General features: G+C 38.0%; 1 protein-coding gene across 1 annotated transcript in view; it reads left to right on the top strand.

Moving 5' to 3' along the window:
- Robo1 (roundabout guidance receptor 1) overlaps window positions 1-18,858 on the top strand; it is a 992,815-nt gene that overhangs the window by 827,776 nt on the left and 146,181 nt on the right. Inside the window, 1 exon segment of the mRNA XM_028874769.2 lies at window positions 18,477-18,634. Within this exon segment, the coding sequence (XP_028730602.2) occupies window positions 18,477-18,634 (158 nt within the window).

Raw genomic sequence — 18,858 nt, 5'->3', positions numbered from 1 at the left:
TAAAGATTTCGTGGTTGCATGTCACTCTGAGGTGCTCAGCCCTTCCTTCCTGTGGAAGCGACAGATTTGCCATTGCATGCCTTTTCCTTTTGTTCCAGATCATTCTAAAAGGATACATTTTAAACAAAATTACCTCAACTAGGAAGTTGCAAGGAGGTTAGGGAAACTTATTCAAGCAGGCACTTTAATCAAAGAGGTATTTGTTAGAAATGGGGCCCAAACTATACTTGGCCAAGTCATACAAATAGTGACTTTTTTTTCTCCCTCTTTGAGCTCTGGCCCAAGGCTTTAGAAATGACTTATGAATGTAAATAAATACAAATCAATAGGAGTCCTGTTTTTATTATTTCCCGGGGAATTTCTGTACAATCTGAGAGCAACTTGCTGCGAGTTCAGCAGATGGTTAAGTTTAACCTTGATCCTGAGCCAGCAAGATTGGCTTGCTTTCTATCAGCTAGGGATGTAAATTTACTCGGACACATTTTAATTGGCATTTATGCAACTTGTACACACAGATGCTGGGCTCATTGAGAAATCCTGAGGACCATCTGCTCCTCAAGCTTTGCCCTCTGTTGATAAAATCAACCGCTCCCAGGCTCCCTTCACCATTCGTCTCACGTTCTGAATGACCGCCCTATTAGCGTGTTATTGTGTTGCTATTAGTCCTTACTACAGTCATCCAAAAATACATTTTCCTGTGCCATATTGGACAGTTTCCTTACTCTTTCCCTTTATAAACACTTTTATAAATTCATGGTCGTGAATTACCTTTTTCTGTTTGACAGGCACAATTTTGTTAAAGATAATTACTTAATGAAAAGTGATTTTGTTGTATCTAGAGGAATACGAAATGTTCAATCAAATTTTCTTTTACTAATAAATTTTAATGTACATTTAAGATAAACATTGAAATAACCTTTTTATCTCCTTGTGAAGTTTGAGTTACATAGGAACCAATCTTTGGATGTTAGTCTGCTGTTCCATTCACATATAGTTTTAAGCTATTTGACCAAGTCCCAAGTGTCTGTAAGACTTACGGTACACACCAAAGTCACCTCATGGTCTATGTAGGTAGACCTTGAAGGAATGTCTATATCCTATGACAGTGAATGGAAGGGCTTCTCTTTAAACGTAAGGCATCTTTTTCTGTTTGTTTTGTTTTTTGTATCAGTGAAGGAGATTGAACTCTATGCCTTGTACCTCCTACAAGCACGTTACCATTATCTATACCCCCAGCTATTAATTGCAGAAACCAGGTTACAATAGGAAGCTGCAAGTCTTTAGACTTTCAAAATAAACATTTAAAAAGTATCTGAAACATGAATAGAGATGTAGTCCTGTTGCCTAGCATGAATGAAGTCCTGGGTCCAATCCCCAGTATCACATAAACAAGATGTACATGCCTCAGCTACAGAGAGAGTTTGAGGCCAGCCTGGCATAAAGACTCTGTTCAAAAATAAAAGGAAACAATATAAAATGTATGCTAATTCATTGAGGTGTTTCAATTTAAATTAACATTACAGCTGTACCTTCCCCATACAGTAAGCCTTCTGCTTTAAAAACTGTCACATAGCCATCAAATTAACTCTGCAGCTTTTCTTTTTAAAGCAAGTCGTCAGTTCTACAAGGGCTGTCATTTTTAAAGCTGTCGTGATGACAGAATGAACCATTATTTGATCATCACAGGCCTTATATCTCTGTGACAGCTAGAGATTATGATGACATTGTCTTCAACGTAAATTCGTGAGCCCGAGAATGGAATTCCTAAGCTGGAAGGATGTTCGAGGGGGCGGCGGGCATGGAAACTAACAGATGCCATAGCAAATAGATGCAGCTCTTAGGGGATGGTTAGCTAATTTCCTCTTGTGATTACAGCCTCACACTGTACTATTACTCACTGAATTAATATAATTGTCATCGGAGTATGAACTTTGTGAGGCTGAGCTAATAGGGAAGACACGATATAAGCAATCCTTCCCCAGTGAACCACCTTGATCTACTCCTGTCTGCCAGGGGCTTTCTCTGAGGTCCCTCTCTTCCACTGTTGGCAAACACTTTTAAATGCTTCTCAAAGATTTGTTAAATTTTAAAAAGCCTTTAATTGTTTTTGGAGTCTGTTCAAGTTGTCACTGAGCAAAGATAATCTAATGGGAGGCCAGCGACAATGGCAGTTACTGTAGCATTAAACTCATGGCTTTAATTTCTGTAACTTAGTTTTTCCATCTGTAAAATGAATACTTGGACTAAAAAGAACAAAACACATTTTAGCCCTTTCTTACTGAAACATTCACAATAATATATAAAGTAAGGTCACAAGTTATAGATTTATTTATTTGTGTTACCCCATCTCTAAACTGTTATATTTTAGAACATATCAAAAAGTCCTCTGCTAATTAAAGTATTATATGTTTTTTACTGAAGAAAAAAAGTTACGAGACCAGTGAGATGGCTGAATGGATGAATGTACTTGCCGCCAAGCATGATAACTACAATCCAATCCCCAGAACCGACATGAGAGAATGATAGAACCCAATGCTGTGAATTCATCTCTGACTTCTACAAGTGTGCCAGTGCACGCGTGCACACGCGCGCACGCACACGCGCACACACACACACACACACACACACACACACACACACACGTGCCCCCCCCTTTCTTGGATATAACTCACATGCATGTACTTGAGGCATATATCATCAAATTGTTTTTGAACCTTTCAACTGTTAGAGTGACTCATCATTCCCTTAAGAGTCCTCACTCTTGAACGTTTATGTAAAAGTTTATTTTGCCTAAAGAAGCACAGTTATCTATTGAAAAACCACAACACATAGAACTTCCATTTTCTTCGAATTGACTAAATTCACATCCTGTAAGACTTAATTAACAATATCTCTTCTACCTCTCCTCTGTGAAATTTTATTTCTCAGAATAATTGGGCTCACATGCCCCACGGTGATTTTAATTTTCTTATGTACAGACTGCCTGGCTTTAAGGCTAGGGTTGGAGGTAAGCAACGGGGTAGAAGACACAGGGGATGCCGGTGGGGTGAGGTGGAGGGGTAGCCGGATTGTTCTTGTGGAATGAATATAGTTTCATGAGACGAGGAATCACAGACAGAGACTGTGTTTTGTGTTCTCTCATAATACGACTCTGAATGTCTGTGTACTGGATTAAGAAAAACAATGAATAAATAATACCAAGTGGTAAGGTTTCTATGTCAGGGAGAAGACAAATTTCACGTTATGTCTTGTTTTGCACATGTATTGTGGAGTCTTGTACTGAAGAACACTACACATAACTAGCTAAAATTCACAACCACCTCAAAATGTACTTCAACATTGAATATAATCTGGAATATTACAATGTAAATTTAATAATGCAACTGATAAAGTGCCACATACCTTAAATCATTCAGTTGGAGGCAGTGTTCAGGGATTAAAATACGAAAACAGCCTGTCAGTGCCCAAGCCTTCTAAAACTGGTATAAATGTGTTCACTAGTTCATTTGCAAACCATTAGAGAACCAAAAGAGAGCTAGGTAGTAATTTAGGTTTTCTCATGTCTCTGATTTTGTTTAAGTGCTAGCTTGCTGCTAATACTCTGTGTCTGCTGCTTGTGGGGTCAGAGGGAATGCTTGAATTGCCACTCTTTCCAGTAGCCTGCCATTATTCCTGTTAGTGACAGCACTATGCTTCTCCCAAGTCCTACTTAGGTCACTTTATCATAGCTGTAGAGCCTTTCAATTATTCATACCGTTTGAAGTAAAATACGTGTATACCTCATGTGTCCTTTATCATGCTCCGTGTCCTGCTCATCTAGTTTCCTCCACATTAATTACCTTTTGTAACATTCCTGCTCCTAGGATCATGTATAAATGTTGGTAGTGATCTTCAGTTTACTATTCACGATGCTTTGATGTGCCTTTGTTTTCATTCTATCAGCAAAATTTGAGTAGTGTAAAATTCAGGCCATTTAAATGTGATATTAAGTTATGTGATGCTTTTCTCAAAAAAGAAAAATGGTGTCTTTTGCAACATTTTTAATGAAGAACCTGCATAACTTATTTGGTTAGGAGGGACCATAAAATTAGCTATCTTAAAATGGATAAACTTTTCATTATTAAAATGTAGCATCACCAAATTTTCTTATACGAGGTAGGTCATTAGCTTCTATTATTTGTGGAATTTAAGAGGACTTCATGGGTCAAATATACAGGACTCAAGTAAAATTATCTCTCTATAACCTGTGAACACAAAAGGAAGATAAGATACACAATTTGGAAATGATGGAATATTATTTGTTTGGGGGCCTTGTTATGTTATGGACATAGGTCCTTCATCATTCTGTATTCACATAAGCTCCCCTTTAATAGCAATGTACTTAACACCAATTAATGCACAAGTAACAGATTGAATTACAGTTGAATATGGGAGCAACAATGTGTTTTTGATTTTATTATTTCCTGGCTTTTGGTATTTAGGTCAGAAAGCATTCTGTGTTGTAAGCATGATTTTTTTTTAACCTACAATTTTTTAGATGACTCAACTTTTTGCTCATTAAGACCATGGAATTTCTCCTTGAAGTCTATAAGTCAGGATTATCATGTCATCATCATCATCATCTTTCATTTTTATTTATTTATTTATTTATTTTTTATTTTGGTTGTTCAAGGTAGGGTTTCTCTTTGAAGCTCTGGCTGAATTCAAACTCAGTTCTTCCTGTATATGCCTCCTGAATGCTGGGATTAAAGGCTGTACCATCACACCTGACTCTAACCAGGCATTTAAATTAGGACGTTTATTTAGTTTCCTACCAGATCTACTAAAGGGACAATGAAACCTATTTAGATGTAGAAAAATTGCTTTATAATTACTTTACCAAATACTTTATTATTAATAATAATAACAAAAATTGTCATGTTTCAAAATAAATGTGATTTTAGTCATAACTGATTTTTAAGGTAATTGGGTTTGTTACAATTCAGTTTGTATTATGAAGGCTACATGCATCAAATTAACTTTGATATCACATTTATTTTAAAATTCTCAAATTATACAATTTGAAATTGTGTCCATAAGAAGCTGAAATATTGTGTTTAGAATTAAAACCTTAATTAATATGTCAAATATGGTGTTACCAATATGCTTCCTTTTCTAATTATTAACAATTGCAGCTAAGAAAATTTGATACAATCAAAACCCAGTTGTTCTAGATTTTCTTCTAATAGTTAATAAAGTGATGTATAAAATGATTGGTTTTTTCATTTTTATTGTCTTAACAAGATTTGCTGCTGCAGAGGAGGAACTCACTACACATGTTTCAAAAAAGCAAATGAAAACTACACATAAAACATGTGTATCACCATATTTAACATATAGGCAAAATATATGACAAACATTATTGACCAGCTACAAACAATGCAATAAAAACAGAACCGTCTTTCAAAATCAAAGGATTTTTTATTTTTAATTGTCAAGAAAGTCGCAGCTGCTACTTGAAAACTAAAACCATCTACAGTTGTTAAAATTACAAACGATGTTACCACCCCAACTGGGGTCTGTTAAAGGAGAGCCTAATCCACAGTGATCCTTCAGAGCAGCTAAACTCATAGCCTCCTTTGTATTGTTTCTGCACCTAGAGTTGCTAATGGTTTTATCATTCTTAATGTGGCTCATTTGCAAAAGCCAGGCAGGCTTTGAGGTTGTGCCTTCTTTTATACTGAGGCGGGGCTATGAGGAAAGCATGTGGCTAGCGTAGAGGGGGGGCGGGGGTCTTTTTGGTTTTGTTTGTTTATTTGACTTTTCTTGGTTGCTTTTCTAGACAGGGTTTCTCTGTGTAGCCAGGGCTGTCCTGGAACTCACTCTGTAGACCAGGCTGGCCTCGAACTCACAGAGTGGGAGTGCTGGGATTAAAGGTGTGCTCCACCATGGTCCAGGAAGGAGAATCTTGTTTAGGGCACTGGTCCACCTCCGATCCCCATAGAAATTAATGGTGAGCCCTCACGGTGGTTTTACGTGTTCTAGATTCTCTATTTCACCCGTATTGTTCATGTAGCAAGCATCCTGAGAATGCCCTCGCTGTGAAATTACTCCTTCCATCTTGGCTTTTGTGTTTCTACTTCTTTTGCCTAAAAAAAAAAAAAGTTGTGTGGACTTCTAGATCTTTCTGTGATGCACTCTCAGAGGTGAAAAAAGCTTCAAGGCAGTAAAGGTAGGAAAGTAAAGGTGTTCCACAGTTTTTTGGTATTCTGGGAAACTGACTGAAGAGGCGCAATAAACCCCACATACAAAACTTTCTGTGTACATAGACCGTGAAGGGGAGTAACAGTGGGTGGAGTGTAGAACAGGGAATCCATATGAAGAAGTGAAGAGTAAAATTGACAAATTCAACTGACTGTACATATGTATTCAGTTGGCTCTCAATGTCTGCCAGAAATGTTAGTTTCAGGGACACACCACACACACACACACACACACACACACACACACACACACACACACACACCAGCACCCAATGATGCTGAAGTGCCTTGTATAACATGGCGGAGCATTTGCATGTAACCTCCACATGCCCATGGTATGGTTTAAATCATCTCTAGGTTACTTCTAATACCTATTGTAATGCTATGTAAATTGTTTATGCTGTGTTGTTTGGGAATAACTTGAGAAAGTCTATGTATATATTTAGTCTAAATGCAATTTAAAAATATTTTCACTCTGCAGTTGGTCAAATATTTGGATGTAAGCCCAGACATAGAAAGGCCCAAGCACATAACTGAATTGTATGAAGTACAGGATGAATCGGGTGAATCGTGAATCACAGTGGTTCACTGGGCTTGTTTGTAAGGATTGCCTAACTTTGTGGGGTGTGTGTGGGGGTGGTGTGTGGGTGAGTGGTCATGTTTATAAGAGTGTGGGTGTGGGGGTATGCTTGGCGGCTAGAGATCCATGTGGGATGTCTTCTTCTTTAGTCAGTCTCTTGCTTCCTCTTTGCATCAGGGTCTGTCTGACTCTGAACCTGGAGCTCACAGGCTTGCTTAGATTGGTGGGAAGTGCTGGGTATCTGTCTGTTTCAGCGTCCTTAGCCCTGGTGTTAAAGATGTACACTGCTGTACTCAGCCTTTACATGAGTTTAGGGGATCTGAACTCAGGTCCTCAGGCTTACATGACAGACACTTCACAGACTGAGTCAGTCATCTGTTTAGCTCTAGCTTTATTTATTTATTTGTAACTCAATGCTGATGTTACAGACTAGATCTTATGAAGGACAGTTTTGACTAGATTTGCATCTATTTTTTTTCTTTCTCTGTCTTTTCTTTTTTTAATGAGCCATGTTTTTTATTTGTTCCTTTGTTGCATTGGAAGCCATCTTCGGTGAGATTTTAGGTTTGAGCTCTTTGTATTGGTCTTTACCACATAAACTGTGGTAATTACCAAACACATGACAGAATTTTTTAAAGTATGTTTTGGGGGAGGCTGCCGGGGGTGTATACATCTGTGTGGCTGTATGGTACAGTGCTTACCAAGGCCAGAAGATGGCAGGTTCCCTGGAGCTGGACTAACAGGCTATTGTAAACTCAAGTCCTCTAGGAGAGCCCCAAGTGCGCTTCACGGCTGAGACATCTCTTCAGCCCTACCTCACTTTTCCCCATGTCAGTTTAACAAGACCCCAGAAACTTAGCTGCTTGCCATCCACAATATAATCCAGTTTGATTTAGTGACGAACTGAAACAAAATTGACGTCCGTGAACATGGTGCTCATCTAAGGCTTTGGAAGCATCGGGAAGTCCATTTGCCAAGCTATCCAAGAAGGGCATCATCGGGACCTTTTGTCAAGCGGTCTATATAACCATCACACCTTCCTCTGCTAACTTGTGACTCCTTCTGTGTGAGCCAGGGGCCTTCCAGAAAGAGGCACACTGTTCTGCCCTTGCCTCACAGGCTGAACAGGACTCCAAGGCATCCTGGTTGTTGACAATGTGTGATGTGCCTTGAGTAAACTCAATTGAGACTCACACCGAGGTTCTTGTGGGGAGTTGTTGCAAATAACACAGGTTGCAGCATGGAATTTCCCTGGATCATAGATGTTTCATTTCCAATATGTGATTTAAAAAAATTAGATACATACACTAAACATTTAAGAGTGCTTCATAGCATAAGATGTTTTGACCATCTTATGTGTAGTTATTGTCTTATCATATTTGACATTTTTCTTTTGCATCTAATACTTCCTGAGGAGGACTAAGTTGCCTATCAACTGAAGTAGAATTATTGATAAAGTTAGCATCATTAAGATGATTTATAAGATGATGCTTTTCAATAATTAATCCCTTTACTTTTACTCGGAGCTTGTTAGTGTGTTTGCAGTTCTCAGCAAAAAAAAAAAAAAAAAAAAAAAAAGAGGCCTGAAATCCTGTTGGCCAGAGAACTGGAGGCTGAATGTTCTCTCTCCCAAGAGATCTGCAGTCTTAGGAAAAGGCAGCTCGCACAGCTACACAATTGCACACTTGTTACAGTCCTTGGAGATTGAAAGCCCTGTTAGGTGCTCACCATTATTATTCTGAAGCCCTCGACAGCCTGCGATAGGGGAAGATCCAAGGAATGAGCGGATCTGAAAGTTATTATGCTCGAAAATGGTAATAGTGATTTAGGGCAGATTGTCACCAATTAAAGACCTTTTTGTTTAGATGTGTCCTCTGTGTGCTATTTAGACTTGGGTTTTCTCTATCATTGAAAATATTCCTTTGGGTTTGGGGAGAGCTGTTATAATTGGCAACCTTAATTATGTTGCACAAAGATACACTGGAGGTTCTTTTTTTTTTTTTTTCTTTTTTTTTTTTTTTTAAATCCAATTGCTGTTTTCTCTGTTGCTTCACAATTGCCAGGGCGGTTTTAACAAGATCATTTTAAACTGTGAGGATTTTTCTCCCTTGAGACTGTAACCATTTCTAGGCATTCCCATCCCTTACTCACTAGGAATATTTGAAATCTCATTTTAGTTTTTCTCCTAGGCTTCAGAAATGAAGAAACTCTATGTGTATATTCCTTCCCTCCCTCCCTCCCTCCTTCTCCCTCTCTTTCTCCTCTCCTTCTCTTTCTTTCTTTCTTTCTTTCTTTCTTTCTTTCTTTTCTTTCCTTCTTTTCTTCTTTCTTTCTTTTCTTCTTCTTTCTTTCTTTCTTTCTTTCTTCAACAGCCATTGTTTCCCATCAAATATTCTGATTAGAAGGCATTCTAGTCTTTTACAGGCAATTTGTAAAATATACAAGCCCTTGTAATAATGAGTATGGAAATAGTTATTGCTGGGGGCTAATGCTATACATGTCTAGTGACTCGTAGAAAAACCTTGAGCCCTTCACTGCCTGGCTTTGTGTGTGATGTGGGGTGGGAGTGGAAACTAGGGACTTCATGCTTAGATTGCATGACTTTAGGAGTACGTAAGCTATAGTTGTACAGAACGACATAAACGCGCTATGTGAGGTAGCGGAACTCATACTTCTCCACACCGTATTTTCAAGTATCAGTACTTCCACAGCTGAGTATACTTGAAAATGATACACAAGTAGAATTCTTGTTAACCCATAGGGGTACAGTCTTGACTCTGGACATTTCCTAGAAGGCCAGTCAATATTAATGCTAAATGTTCAATTTGTGGTGACTAACAAAAATCTCTAAATTTGTGTAGTATGTACTGGCTGTGTGCTGTACCGCTGTATGGGAGCTGGAGAAAATGAACCTCCTGTAAGTCATACCGTCTCTCTAAATGATCAAAACCCCTTCTCCTAGTCTACTGTGGCCACTCAGTACATCAATGCTTGCAAAGTCCCTTAAACAGTGTTAGCATTTGGAATGTGTACCATGGATGGAAGATGATATTCCTATTACGTTGTAATTGTTTTCTAGTGGCGACTCTCAAGTAGTTAAGTCGTAGAAGATATATGATGTGCCTCAAATTAAATTAAAAATCAATCATTCAAAAATCATAATATGGTTTAATTGATTGAGGGATATTGTCACTTAGCAACTGGGATTTGGAATATTACAACACAGTCTTAGTGAGTAAAACTCAATCTGCGCAGGTTTGGCACCCTTAATCAGCACTCAGCAGAGCAGGGATCTCTTGAGTCGAGGCAGCTGGTACAAGTAGCTCAAAAGCAAAGCTACAAAAAACCTTCAAAAAAAAAAAAAAAAAAAAAAAAAACTCAATCTGCATTAAATAGTAAGGAGCAGAATTAAAACTGTAATATTTTAATCAACTAAATGATTTTTTTATTATCCCTATGTTCTTTCTTTGTCAAAAAAAAAAGCATTTCTGTATTTCTGCTTTTCCCCATAAAGAATTTACCTGTGCATCGTTAATGTATTCTCCTGTACATTAAAAAGGAATGTGCCATTACACAAGAAATGTAGGTATCAATTTTGGCATATTTCTGTCCACTTTACCCCTCATGAAGTCAGTTTCATTTTTATCTACAAATGCACCTCTAATGTGCCCCTTCCTTGAGCCAAGCCTGATAGTAACATCATATCACAGACCACTGACTTTTTTCCCTCTTAGTTAATACAACGGCCTTTTAATTTTTTTTTTTTGTCCACTTCCATTCTTATTTCCATCCCATGTTCCTTCACAGAGCAGCCAGAATGAGCATTTCATTATGATAGATACATCCCCAAACTACTGTGATTGGGTCTTGAGAGTCCTTGTGGAACATGAAGTGGAAACTAGTTGTTCTGTTGGGTGCTGTGCATGCCAAACTTCCCCCGCGCTCCCTGTCAGACCTAAGTGACGTCGCTAGCAACTTGACCTGCTGCACTAGACTAAGTCTCTTAGAATTCCTTCAGAGTGCCAGATTTCCTCTTCCACGCAGATTATTTCCTCATCCTGCGGTGTGCTTCCTTAGGCTAATTCTTGCTCATTTTTCAGACTTTAGCCTACCCCTTCCTTCCTCAGAGACTCTGTATAGCATCTTTCACATGGCTTTTGACCCTTTCCTTCCTACGTGTATCACAAAAATAGCATATATGCAATATATTATATAATGTAGCATATGCAATAAGGCATATTAATTAATTAATAATTGTATATTTGCATATATATGCATATACATTTATTTATAAATATGTATAATAATAATTGTCTATTTATCACAATGTATTTCCCTCTCTGTATGTGTAGCATTTACCTATAATATTGTCTGTCTACCTTCTTTCATCTCAAGCCTCAAGAGACTAAGACTAATGCAGTTTGGCTTCACCATTTCCTATCTCATATCTAATGCACAAAACATGCATTGTAAACACTGGCTGGTGTATACCGTATCTTCCACGTTATTCCGAGCAGTGGTGATATGGAAGTGGTGATGACAGATTCCTTGTTCTCATGGAGTTGACCTTCAGACAGAGGCAGGCAGTAAATACACAAGAATATTCTTTTGCTTGAAGACTCCTGAGCACAGGGTACTAAATATAACGTTGATTTTATGAAAGAAAGAATGCCTGCCTGTCTTGTTCTAATCAGGGTCCCATAGCTCAGATATCCTCATTTTGTCTGTGTTATTTTAACCCTGCCAGGGTATTCCTGCGTGTGACTTTCATTCTGGCACTTAGAGGCCCCCATCAATGGCATTCTTTGTCCTCTTTCCCATTTGTACTGGCAGCTGAGAAATTTGGCAATTTCTTACATAGTGACTAATAGCAATACTTCTTTGTAGATGTAATGCCCCATAAAAATGGCAAGTCCTGTATAAACATTAAATAATTAGTTTTCATAATAACCCTATCAAGATAGAGTGCAAAGCTGCGTTTGGGGTGGAAATAACTGAGTCATTGTGAGTACGCTTATCACAGTCATGAAGTCGTCCTGCAAGAGACCCTGGGAATTCTGAAATTTGTGACTTCCGTTTTTTAACTCGTATGTGTCATGGGCCAATAAAATTCTGCTCCAGAAATGATGCATTTTTCAGTAGTTAATTAATTTCACTCAAACTTTATATTCAAGTCTGTAATGTGCACACATCTAGTGGATTACTGACATTTTTAATATAGCAGACAGGAGTTAGCCACTTGACTTTTCCTCCTTGGTCATGCGTATTTTTATGTTGTCTCAGACTTTCAAATCTGCTGGGTTTTAGCTTTTTAAACGTCGATTCTTATGAATGTCCACTTTTCTCTGGAATGCATTACAGATGTGCACTTCAACCTAGCGTGCCAAACTTACCTTTCATTTGACTCCATGAATCGGCGCCATTGTTGTAAGTGCTGGCGGGTATCCTGAACCGCAGAGCAGGAAGCATCACAGTGTTGTCCGCGCTTCTGCAACATGGAAATACGGATCCAAATTGGGTCCAGTCGGGAAGTTCATTCTTGCCTGACATGTAAAAAGGTCTTAGGGTTTTTCTGCTGTACCATGACAGGAAGAAAGGCGGAGGCCAAGAACAATATGGCTCCCAGTGCTGCAGCCCAGCAGTACCAGACCATGGGGACATCCATATGTGTTAACTTTGCTTGCTCCTCCTGTAAACCTTATATAAAGTAACAGGTTACCGTTGGTTACTTTGATTCAGGTAATAGCATCTCTTTCTGTTTGCAGTGGTGTGCACATAACTTCCCTAAGATTAACTGAGACATGGCATCTACCAGCGCCAGATAACTTTAGTAATAACATATTTTCTAAGTAAAAAGTATTCTTCTTTCCTAGGGTGGAGATTCAGCAGCTTGTGAAATCTCAGAAGCTCCAGCAGTTAAGACGTCAGTGCTGCTTCCAGCATGGTTTTTCCCCCTAGAGTCTTAACCAAAGCAAAACTACATTCTAAAATAAAGTGGCATGCATTAAAACCACTTGTAGAACCTAGCACCGCCCCCTGCATTAAGGGTGAGCAAGGCGACCCACCATAGGGAATGGGCTCCAGAAAGCCAGCTCATACACCAGAGATAGATCCTAATCCCACTGCCAGGGGCCCCTTAAACAGACAAAGCTACACAACTGTCTCCCGTATGCAGAGGGCTAGTTTGGTCCCATGCAGGCTCCACAGCTGTTGGTCTATAGTTCGTGAGTTCCCAGGAGCTTGGTTTTGATGTCTCAGTAGGTTTCTCCCATCATGATCTTGACCTCCCCTCTTGCTCATAGAATCCCTCTTCCCTCTCCTTGACTGGACTCCTGGAGCTCAGCGTGGTGCTTGGATGTGGTCCTACCTCAACTGAATATACCAGGCTTTGCTGACTCCCCATGGGGAGGGGAAAGGGGAGTGGTGGGGGAGACTAGGGTTGTGGAGTGGGAGAAGGGATGGGAGGGAGATCTGTGGTTGTATATTAAAATGAAATAAAAAATTTAAATTAAAAAAACACTTGTAGAAGATGGCATAGATATGGAAGAATACCCACAAATAGATTCAGTGTCAAGTTAAAAAGTAAAGTGTTTTAGAAACCATTACCATAAATGTAGAGCTCTGTACAGAACCGATATTTGAAAATAATATTTGCTTTTTTAATGACATTTCAAGGTGGTGTCTTAAGATGAACAACACTTGGAATATTATTTTATATTCTGTCATTTTAGTTTTCATACTTAATGTGCTATCTTCTTGTGCATATGAACTCTCTAAAGTTAAAATCTGATCATTTATTTCAGGATATCTTGAGATAGTTAGAACTCTTTGTTCCCTATAAATATCACTTCCTAACTAAAAGTTCAGATGACAAATTGTTTAGATATTCCTGTACATTCCTGTACAGCTCCCAAAATATATCTGTTGATTCAAAATAACCTACAACAAATCCTATTCAGTTTCTATTTCTGACAAGGATTTCTTTTTTGGTGTGTGTGTGTGTGTGTGTGTGTGTGTGTTTCATTTGTGAGAGGCTGCATGTAAGTGGGTGCCTATGCTTCTGGAGGTCAACGGGCATCCCTAGTGCTACTCTTCATGAGCCATTCACCTTGGTTTTGGAGACAGAGTTTCTCAGTGGCGTGGAACTCACTCATTATATTAGGGTGGCTGGCTAGCCATTGAGTCTCAGGAGTCTGCCCATCTCTACCTGCTAGTGATGAGATTATAAACATATACCACCACACATTTTTATGTGGATACTAGAGATCAAATTCATATCCTAATGCTTTTAGAGTAAGTGTATTATTACCTGAGCCAACTCCCTAACCCAAGACTGTTTGAATATATTTTTATCTTGTATTAGGAAAATAGAAAATCTGTTTAGCAAGGTTACTGGGCACAACATTTGTAATTGGTGCATATGTCTTATATCAAAGAGTTAATTTTTGATATTGAATAACAACTTTTAATGAAAGCCTGTAAGTTGATATTCCCCCCGGGGAATCATGATGTATTGTAAAAGTGAGTCATTTATACTCTTCCTCAAGTTGAACATTGTTTAATAATTTTGAAAAGAAGTAGAATGATTTACTTAGCACAGGCATATATTACTTAGGAACTACAAATTTATAACTAGGTACATGCTTTCTAATTTATTTTCTCCTCCACTTTTTACAGACTTTATTTTTTCTCTACTTATAAACACGACTTTACTGCTTGCTGCCAAGCTTCATTGATAAGATTGCCTTTTGTGTAGAAAAATAGATCCCAAGACTCTATACTATCTTCTTTTGTTTTCCCCAGGATACTGAATTCTAATTAAAATGCCCATGTTTAATTAAAATGCTTATTATTGTACAGCCTGTTCAGTTGGGTTGTAGTTGAAATAAACTGTTGATGAGAAGTAACACATCATATGTATTCTGGATAATGAATTCTGAATCTCAATGTGCTGCTCAAAATGTGAAGAGGTCCCTTCCAAACATGGGAAGATCTGAGAAAGTAGAGTACAGCATGTTAAGAGGATAGCCATATGACTGTCAGGAGGGAAATTTCTCTGTGAACTTCTGTTCCTTTGGAAGGAGGCTGGAAGACTAGTTACACTATGATACTTAAGTCTTTGTAACTGCAGAGAGTGTTAAAAACAAGACTGATAGACAAGCTGCTTGGTGGGAAGCTCCCTTTGTGGCTGGAGATCTGATTGAAGCTTGGCCCGGTTCTTTACACAGTGTCCATTTGTGTTATAACATTGGTAATCTCACTTTATCCTTAGTTTGTTAGGAGAATTAAATGATTCAAAGAGCTGATACTGAGCATTGGACTCGTCTTAAGTGTCCTACATTGCTAAGATTACCATTGTATTATGTTTTTTTTTTATTGGTTTTGTGTCATGTGCCTCTCCCTTGAGAAGCTCTGATTCGTTAGATTCTCATTTGAGATTTTGATGTGATGTGATATTACTTTTAGTGTGTCTGTGGGTGTTTTACCTGCATGTATGTCTGTGGACCACCTGTGTCATTGGTCCCACAGAGGCCAGAAAGGCCTGGAAAGAGCTTTAGATTCCCCTGGAACTGGATTTACAGATGGTTGTGAGTCATTGTGTGGGTTCCGGGAACTTACCCTGGGGCCTCTGCAAGAGCAACAAGGGCTCTCTCCTGCCTCAACACCCCCCACTGTGTGTGTGTCTGAGTGTGTGTGTGTGTGTGTGTGTGTGTGTGTGTCTGTGTCTGTGTCTGTGTCTGTGTCTGTGTCTGTGTGTCTATGTGTAGGTCAGAGGACAACTGTGAGAGTTACTTGTCTCATTTCACCTATATTCTAGAGATTGAACTCAGGTCATCAGGCCTGTCTGCAAGCAACTTTCCCCACTCAGCCATCTTCCCCAACCCTTAATTTGTTAATTTCTAAGATAAGAGCTTTGGAGTACACATTGTCAAGTTTTCAACAGCACTGAGAGTAATTTTTAATTACTTACATATGCACACCGGGTTTTTGCTTTGGGTTTTGGTTTGGGATTTTTAGTTTTTGAGGACAGCCTTGGCTGTCCTGGAACTTGCCCTGTAGACCAGGCTGGCCTTGAACTCACAGAGATCCACCTGCCTCTGCCTCCAGAGTGTTGGTATTAAAAGAATACACCACCAGCACCCAGCTACACACAAGTTTTTGAAATTGGACAATTTAAAAACAATGTCATTTAATAATATGACAGATAATATCCTCAAAAGGAAAATTTCAAGACAAATATGGGTAAGAAATATTCTTTTTTTGTAGACGAGTAAAGAGTCTTAAACTCATGCTTTTATGAAACATTGCGCATAGCCATAAGCATGCTGGATTTTTATAATTTACAGCTGCAAAAATAGTTACATGAGCATTATCTAAGCAACAATCTTTAATGGATTATACTTTATTAGCTTTCTATTCTACACTATAAAAACAAGCCTGAATAATATGATAAATGGAAAAAATAGCTTGACTGATCTTAAACCTTTGGCATTTTCATAAGACTTTTTACTATTTGTTGGCTTATTGGAGATTATGATCTTAATTTATAAATAAGATAAAGTATGACCAAGATTATTTTAAGTCTACCACTTAGAAAAAATATGGAAAACATCGTTACTTTCATTTGCAAGATATTTTACTTTTGGGTGTTTTGGGGGTGTTAAAACATTTTGGAGGGGAGTGGGAGGAGGGATGAGAGGGGGTTCTGTGGTTGGTATGTAAAATTAATAAAAAATTTCTTAATAAAAAATAAAAATAATATTCATATTTAAAAAAAACAATTCAAGGTGTTGTCACTGACTAGTAACATGATCCAGTATGGGAGTTTGCTGCCTGTTAAGACCAGTTAATTTGTTTTTTCTATAAACTTTACATTTTGTGTGTTGTTCATTCTCAACACCTAATAACAATATAACTTATAACTGGTGAAAGCCTTCGAGGTCTGTTTATTTATTTTTTTAATGAGGTAATAAAGACATCCGGGCTCAACAAGATGCACTTTGTATCTGTGTTGTTTTAAGAGTGTGTAGTGTAAAAGTTGCTGTTGCAACAGTTTGGGCCAGTCATACTTCCTTTTCCTTGTCATTCACTGTTCTTTCCAAAGATAGGATAGAAGCCTCTTCCTTGAAGCTGCGTTTTCCCCAGGCTAGCATGCTGTTACTACATCAAAGATGTTTCAGCTTGCAGGAGAAACCCAGTTTTGCATGAGTCTCGTGGCTTACTGAGTTACATGAACATGGTTAGCACAGAGGAAGGGAAAGAAAAAGAAATGAAAGGAAAAAATGTAAACAACTGGGAGCCAGTAAGTTTATTTGAGGCTAGGAGAGCTAAATTTAGGGGTGATTTTATTTTGACTCATGGTTTTCAGTATCACAGTGCTTCATCTATTAAAGCATTTTAAAAAGCCACATGGATGAAAATAAATCCATTCCAATATATAACTGTAGTTTTAAAATTCAATCCAGTAGTTTTTAGAGATAAACACTATTCACTCCAGATTTCTGTACTTAACTTAAAAATAAACATTTTAAGTGTTCCTTTAAATTGCTTTATAAGATGGTTCACATCTTATTCTACACAGGATAAAGGAAAATGAATATGGACAAGTTAACCGTTTATTAGATATTGTGTTGATGAATATGTCTTCTTCCTTGCTTTGTATTTAAAAATGTAGTGTTTGAATAATCTGCTCAGAATTATCTAGCAAAGAACAGGGTTGTGATTTAATTCATGACCTCTTGATGTTATCAAGGTATTAAGGACAATTTTCCCGTAGGAACTGTTTTTAGAGCACATTATTTGCTTAATTTCCCACATTCCCTCCTTCTAGTCACTAAGTAAATAATGCTGCTTATTTTACAGTATAGAGTAGTGTATTCCTGTCCAGTTGAGATGACATTAGTAGTTTGTTTATTCCATTAAAATTTAGAGCTCACGATATAAAAGAGATGAATAGTGTATTTCATTCTAAATAGGTTTATGGATTTAATAAAATACTGCCTAACAAAAATAACTTTTGGACATAAATTCTGATGCCATTGCTAATTATAACATGGATTCTAGCTCCTCCTAACCCAGGGACAATGTAAAGGTGCCCTGATTTTGAAGCAGTTGGCAAATGTGTGTAAAGTTTTCATAGTGTCTATATTTAAATTACCTTGATAATAAAGTTATCTACAATGATTTAAATACCTAGAAAAAATCAATTAAATATATGCTGTTAAGTGTCTTCATTCATATTTTTGTTTGTGTTATGCAATTGATGTAGTAATAGATAGAAAGCATTATCCTGATGTTTCTTGTAGCTAAAGGAGGATTCAGTTATCGTCATTAGTGTATGGATGAGAGAAATGTAGGCAGTGGGAAGAAAAGACATGAAATTCAAATGAAGTGCTAACTGTGAGGGCAAGAAGCAGCAGAGTGCACCTGCTTGCTGGCCTGTGAAGAATATGAAATAATCATTTCTGAGTATGCTTAATGGACAAGTACCTTTTCTAATCGGCAAATGCCTGTAATAGATATGGGTTCTTCAAGCTGTACTGAGATAGCTATTAGCAGAAGTATATTCTAATAAATGTCACTTTGGCTGAAGCTCAGAGATAAGGACTGCATATTTCATCATTGAGTGTGATGATTTAATCTTGTCCCTACAGTACTGCGGGATGACTTCAGACAAAACCCTTCAGATGTCATGGTGGCTGTAGGTGAGCCTGCAGTAATGGAATGCCAGCCTCCTCGGGGCCATCCAGAGCCCACCATCTCCTGGAAAAAGGATGGCTCACCCCTGGATGATAAAGATGAAAGAATCACTGTGAGTACTGAATCCAGTGGCAGGGAACATCTGCCAGATAACTGTGCGCATCTTTACCCAAGCAAAAGAGAACATAGAAATCAGTTCTCGGCGATAAAGCCATGCATTAGTTCTCTTTTTCAGTTCTTTTAAAGGAAATATATTTCAATTTTCCTTATGTAGACGTGAAAATAAGTGATGAAAACGTATGGTTTTTAAAGGTTAATAAAAGGCAGGGAACATAT

This window comes from Peromyscus leucopus, chromosome 12 (assembly GCF_004664715.2).
Source record: "Peromyscus leucopus breed LL Stock chromosome 12, UCI_PerLeu_2.1, whole genome shotgun sequence".
Classification (NCBI taxonomy): domain Eukaryota; kingdom Metazoa; phylum Chordata; class Mammalia; order Rodentia; family Cricetidae; genus Peromyscus; species Peromyscus leucopus.
The sequence above is the reverse complement of the archived record's forward strand: the minus strand, read 5'-3'. Positions and strand labels throughout refer to the sequence as shown.